The following is a 6632-nucleotide window of genomic DNA, read 5'->3' as shown; positions in this document are numbered from 1 at the left end:
GGTTTGATGCATGATACAGGATGCTTAGGTCTCTTTAGAATCTCACCACCACCCCAATCACTCTAAGAGATCGCTATTAATATCCTCAGATTTACAAAGTGGGGAAACTGAGGTTCAGAAGGAGATGTGACTTCCACAAAATCACACAGGGAACTGTGGGGTTCTGCTCATTGGTCTGCAAACTCCGCTCTCAAAGACTCCACCCTGAAGTCAGGTTCTCAGGTGGTCTCGGCATTCTAAGCCTTTGCGCAATGAACTTTCCCTGCGTGCGGTGGAGGTGAGCCCGAGAGGAGACGGACTTTTTTCCCCAGCAGAAGAGACATCGCGGCCGAGACCCGCACTGGACATCTCTCTGCGGAAACGCGCAGGTTGAGTTGGGCAGAAGTTTGCCTCCTTCCCTCCAGACTTGGACAGGCCCTGAGTTTGGAGAGATTGGCACGAAGCTTTAGCAGCGATCATCGACTCCTGTGTAGATGCGGCTGGGTTTCCAAGCGAGCAGAGAAAATGGGCCCGCGACCCTCTAAGTGATTCCCTTGGCAAGAGCCGGCCAAGTGGCACGACCGCAACGTTCAGTCTCAGGTTCCCCCACTTGGACTGAGTCTCATCTCTCCTTGCTCATTTTTCTGCCTCTGACTCTAGCTTTCTGCTCTCTCAACGTCTCAGCCTCTTGAGTTTGCCGCTCACCGTCTCACTAACTCAGTTTTGAGTGTACCTCTGCCTTATTGCCCTGTGTCTCTTTCCAGATCTCTCCCGATCTGATTTCTACCCCTATCCTGCTCCTGGGTCCCCAGAGATCAGCGGACTGAAGGGACCCCAAAGTGAGCCCAAAGGTAAGCGCGCGTTGCCAGCGTTTCCCGCGGAAACACGAGGAGTCCAGTGCTGGAGAAATTTGGAAAGTGTGTGCCCGGGAGCCAAGTGGAGTTGCGTTGGGCTGCCAGCCTCTGCCTTCCTCCCCGCCTGGGGAGGGGCCCGAGCGCTCGCGCGCGGGTGTCAAGGGGTAGGGGGCTGGCCAGTCTCGGGCCCCTGCTGCCACCCTGGGGATCCCAAGCTCCTCCCTGCTGTGTTCCTATTGGCCTCGGGCGCCCCCGCCCCTAGCCGCTAGCTCGGGCTCCGGGGCCCTTAGGCTACTATGGGATAAATAGCCCTGGGAGCCTGGTGTGAAGGTAGGGGTGGGGAGGCTCCAGGGCGCTGCCGCGGCTCTCCTCGCAGTCCGTCCCTCAGGCGGGACAGGACCCGGGAGGGTGGGGAACAGCTGGTTATACATTCAGACCGTCAGTGCTTTGCTATCTCACTGCCGGGGCTCCAGAACCACAGCAAGTTTCTGGCAACCCCAGCCGCTGCCTCTGAGGCTGGACAAAGCCAGGACCGTGCCGCCCCTCGCCGGGATATGGAGCTGCTGTCGCCGCCGCTCCGCGACGTAGACTTGACGGGCCCCGACGGCTCTCTCTGCAACTTTGCAACAGCGGACGACTTCTATGATGACCCGTGTTTCGACTCCCCGGACCTGCGCTTCTTCGAGGACCTGGATCCGCGCCTCGTGCACGTGGGCGCACTCCTGAAGCCCGAGGATCACTCGCACTTCCCTGCAGCCGCGCACCCGGCCCCGGGCGCGCGCGAGGACGAGCATGTGCGCGCGCCCAGCGGGCACCACCAGGCGGGCCGCTGTTTACTGTGGGCCTGCAAGGCGTGCAAACGCAAGACGACTAACGCCGACCGCCGCAAGGCTGCTACCATGCGCGAGCGGCGCCGCCTGAGCAAAGTAAACGAGGCCTTCGAGACGCTCAAACGCTGCACGTCTAGCAACCCAAACCAGCGGCTGCCCAAGGTGGAGATCCTGCGTAACGCCATCCGCTATATCGAAGGCCTGCAGGCGCTGCTTCGCGACCAGGACGCCGCGCCCCCTGGCGCTGCAGCTGCCTTTTACGCGCCTGGCCCATTACCCCCTGGCCGCAGCGGCGAGCACTACAGCGGCGACTCGGACGCTTCCAGTCCGCGCTCCAACTGTTCCGACGGCATGGTAAGGCCAGGACTCCAGGCTAGAGAAGTGCGGGCAGCTCTTGGTATATTAGGAATGTGTTTACGAGAGGGCGAGGAGCTGGCCCTCTGGTTGGGAGGGTTGGGAGGGGGACCTTCCAGGGAGTGGACCCCCGGTGGAGTCCACTGCCACCCCCAGGCAGCTGTCACTGGGGTGGCCTATGGCTTTGGGGATGCACAGGAAGGATACGATCCACCCGATTGCGGGCACTGTTAGAACACTGCTGCGCTGACACGAAGATCTGCTTTTTCTCCTCTTGTTTTCGAAATGCAGATTTCTGCATCTGGGTGACTGTCTGCCCTCTCTTTGGCCCGGCATGCTGCAGACAGTTCCTGCTCAACCTTGCTCCCCAACCCAGACAGATCCGGGCCCGGAACTCTCGTGGCTGAGATTTGGGGAGTTGGGGAGTCGGGGAGGGGGCGGCTGCAGGGAATGGAGCTCCTGCCCTGCGCAGTTCCCAGGCCTGACTCTGTTGTCCTTTCCATTTGCAGATGGACTACAGTGGTCCCCCGAGTGGTGCCCGGCGGCGGAACTGCTACGACCGCACGTACTACAGCGAGGCGCCCAACGGTGCGTATTCGCGCCTCCTTCCCACATGCCCTTTTGAGCTACCCTGGCTTCGGCTTCTCTTTATCTAGGACCTCCTTGCCCCCATCCTCGGAGACGGTTCCGGGAATGAAATACTAAGCATGTAGTTCCCTCCTTTTTCATCCTGAAATTTCGTGGGATCCTCACGAATTCTGGCTGGCCCTCAGTTTCCCCATCTGCCCCAAAGCACTGAACTCGGAGGTGGGAGACTTGTGCACCCCTGCATACTAACCTACCCCTCCCCGCGCAGAGCCCCGGCCTGGGAAGAGGGCTGCGGTGTCGAGCCTCGACTGCCTGTCCAGCATCGTGGAGCGCATCTCCACCGAGAGCCCCGCCGCGCCCGTGCTTCTGCTGGCCGACGCGCCTCCGGAGTCGTCTCCCGGCCCGCAGGAGGCGGCCGCCGCGAGCGAGGTGGAGCGCGGCACCCCCGCCCCTTCCCCCGACGCTGCCCCTCAGGGCCTCGCGGGCGCGAACCCCAACCCGATTTACCAGGTGCTCTGAGGGACTGGGCGGCCGCATCGGGGGGCGCCGCTGCCCACGGGCCCGAGGGATGGTGCCCCTGGGGTCCCTCGCGCCCAAAAGATTGCGCTTAAGTGCCAACCCCTCTCCTCCCAACAGCGCTTTAAAAGCGACCCTCCCGAGGTAGGAGAGGCGAGGGAGCTGTTATTTCAGCCTCCCGCGCCCCAGGGCAAGGACATGGTCCTTTTGTCCCCCCCACTCAGTGCTCTTCACTGAGACCCAATGCGGTGGCCGTTTGATGTTACTCCGTGGGCCAGCGCTGACCCTCGGGGAGCCAGGCCCTTCCTCTTCCTCGCCCCCTCCCCCACGGCGGGGTGGGCCCCGCGCGGGCCTCAGCCCCGCCCCCAAGACCCCCGACCGCTTAAAGTGGCGAGCCCCTCCTTTCCGGAGCCCCCTGGGGACTTCAGCTGTTTCCCGCCGCTCCCTTCCCAAGTGTAACAGGTGTCATGGTAACCACTCCCACCCCCCCATCCCCCACCCCCGGTTCAGGACCACTTTTTGTAATACTTTTGTAATCTATTCCTGTAAATAAGAGTTGCTTTGCCAGAGCAGGAGCCCCTCGGGCTGTATTTATCTCTGAGGCATGGTGTGCGGTGCGACAGGGACTTTGTATGTTTATACGGCAGGCAGGCGAGCCGCGGGCGCTCGCTCGGGTGTTCGAAATAAAGACACTAATTTATACCGCGGTGGCTCCGGCTTTCGCTAGGGTTGGGGACTGGATTTTGACAGCGAGGGAAATCCGCAAACTGGGCCAACTGTCCCGCAGCGACCCCTGCAGGCGGCAGACGGACTGCAAGGAGGAAGCTCGGGGCCTGTGGGAGGGAGAGGTGTGTGTGTTTCCATTACGCGAGGAGGTTCTTCTGACCATAACAGCACTTCGCAGCACACAGATCAGTAGTTCTCATGTCAGGATGGATATTAGAGCGACCTGAATAGTTAATAAAAGGTCTATGAGATTCTGATTTAAAGTATCAGCCCCCCGGATACCCCCAGCCAGGTACTGGTATTTTTCAAAACTCCTCAGTTGATGCTGAAGTGCATACGCTTGAGAATCACTCCCCTCCAGACACAGAGTGAAGCCAGGTATGGTGTCCAGGAAGGAAGGATCCTTGGAAAATTATGTCCTCCAGATGCCACTCGAAATCCTCATAGGTATCATAAGGGGCTTAGAGCATTATGCTGCTGCTAAGTCGCTTCGGTCGTGTCCGACTCTGTGCGACCCCATAGAAGACAGCCCACCAGGCTCCCCCATCCCTGGGGTTCTCCAGGCAAGAATGCTGGAGTGGGTTGCCATTTCCTTCTCCAATGCATGCAGGCATGCTGAGTCACTTCATTCGTGTCTGACTCTGTGCGACCCCATGGAGAGCAGCCCATCAGGCTCCTCTGACCAAGGGATTCTCTAGGCAAGAATACCGGAGTGGGTTGAGAGCATTCTGAGGAAAAACTAAATGAGTGTGAAGGGGTACTTCCAGGCCCTCAGTAGTAGGTGTAGTCACAGAGGGACAGCATGGAAGGCCAGGCAGGCACAGACACTTCTACCGCAAGTAGCCCAGGGCTTGGAGCCTCTTGGCACTGTCGACCTCATAAGAAGACACGAGTCTAGAGCCTGCATGGAGAGGGGAGCATGCACAGCTGCAACTTCACAGCTGGCATCAGTGCCGGTTTCAAGCTATAAACACCGTGAGAGCTGAGAAGGGGCTACCGATTTAGTCAGGGTGCTGGGGAGGGCTTCCTGGAAGAGGTGCACTTGAACTGTGTCTTGAGAAACAAACAAAGACGACACATGCACAATGCCACAGACCTCCCCTCACACACACGTACACACGGCGGACACACAAACAGACTCAGGGGACACACACACACAGGAGACACACACACATACTCAGGGGACACATACACACAGGGGACACACAAACATACTCAGGAGACACACACACACACGGGACACACACACAGGGGACACACAAACATACTCAGGGGACACACACACAGGGGGGACACACAAACATACTCAGGGGACACACACACACACGGGACACACACACACAGGGGACACACACACACAGGGGACACACACACACAGGGGGGACACACAAACATACTCAGGGAACACACACACAGCCAACACATAAACATACTCAGGGAACACACACACAGGGGACACACAAACATACTCAGGGGACACACACACACACAGGGGACACACACACGGGACACACAAACATACTCAGGGGACATACACACGGGGGACACACAAACATACTCAGGGGACACACAAACATACTCAGGGGACATACACACAGGGGACACACAGGGGACACACAAACATACTCAGGGGACACACAAACATACTCAGGGGACACACACACACAGGGGACACACACACATGGAGGTATCTCTGGGAGGGCACCCCAGATGGATGGCTTGGCAAAAGTTCAGCCCAACCCCAATCCCTAATTCACATACACTTGTCACCAGGACCTCAATGGCTCCTATAATCCCTCTCCTACAGATATTTTTTTCCCTGAAAACCTTACAGGCCCACTTTCAAGGGCTCTTCTCACCCAGGAGGGGCAGGTGTGAAGAGTGCCTGGGGAGTGCAGGCAAGACATAATGGCAGAAGGAAGAGCCGGGGTTCTGCTCTCTGCTCTAGGAGAGCCTCAGCTCTCCCAGTGTAGGGCCCCTGGGGAGCCACCCATGGCTCTTTGCTGCTACTAATGCTTCTCCACCTTTCATCTGGCTGCCACCGCAGATGTGCCTTGGGGTTCTCACTCCCTTGAGGCCCCTTGGGGCTCATTCATGAACTCATTCATTCAAAAGATGCCAGGTCCCAGGCTGGGTGAACAGAAGACAGAGACTCACGTACACAGTCCTGACCTTGGGACGCACCCAGACATTTTGGGAGGCTGGATCTTTTAGCAACTGGTTACGTGGCAATGAATTAAGTGCTAGAATGGGGACGTACGTGGAGAGGAGAGCAGTAGGAACAGAAGGAACAGACAGCAAGCAGCCTCTAAGAAGAATCTTGAAGGAGTTGGCCAGGAAAGAGCTGCCAAAGAAGGATGCTCCAAGTTGAGGATAGAGCAAAGGCCAAAGACCCAGAGGTGACAGAAAGTAAACTATGGCTTCACACAAGGGGCCAGAGGTGAGATGGGGAAAAGGCAGCGGTGGGGCCCCAATGGACCTCAATTAGGCTTTATCCTGAAGGCCATAAGGAGCCATAGAGGAATCTAGCCAGCAGAAGGATACAAAGAAATCTGTATTTTAGAAAGACCAGTCTGAGCTGGCAGAATGGATAGGAGGGAACGAGACTTGAGACTTGTCAGGAGGCCACCAGGGTTGCTCAGAGGAGACATGATATGGCCTGAACTGGGGTAGCGACTGGGGATGGGAGAGAAAGAGGAATAGAGACAGTGGTGCCAGATAAAGTGTAGGTGTTGACAGGACAACGGAGAACCTTGAGGGCAGAGTTCCCACCTTCACACAGCTT

The 6632-nt window shown here is 57.9% G+C and overlaps 1 protein-coding gene across 1 annotated transcript; it reads left to right on the top strand.

The window, feature by feature from the left end:
* The first annotated feature begins 1154 nt into the window (after window positions 1-1154).
* MYOD1 (myogenic differentiation 1) lies at window positions 1155-3823 on the top strand. Its single transcript, XM_055422505.2, has 3 exons — window positions 1155-2017; window positions 2527-2605; window positions 2874-3823. The coding sequence occupies exons 1-3, from the start codon at window positions 1388-1390 to the stop codon at window positions 3122-3124; spliced, it is 960 nt and encodes a 319-aa protein (XP_055278480.2). The 5' UTR covers window positions 1155-1387; the 3' UTR covers window positions 3125-3823.
* Window positions 3824-6632: the final 2809 nt, after the last annotated feature.

This window comes from Moschus berezovskii, chromosome 14, assembly GCF_049115385.1.
Source record: "Moschus berezovskii isolate FMDL1 chromosome 14, NW_MosBer_1.0, whole genome shotgun sequence".
NCBI classification, from domain to species: domain Eukaryota; kingdom Metazoa; phylum Chordata; class Mammalia; order Artiodactyla; family Moschidae; genus Moschus; species Moschus berezovskii.
The sequence above is the reverse complement of the archived record's forward strand: the minus strand, read 5'-3'. Positions and strand labels throughout refer to the sequence as shown.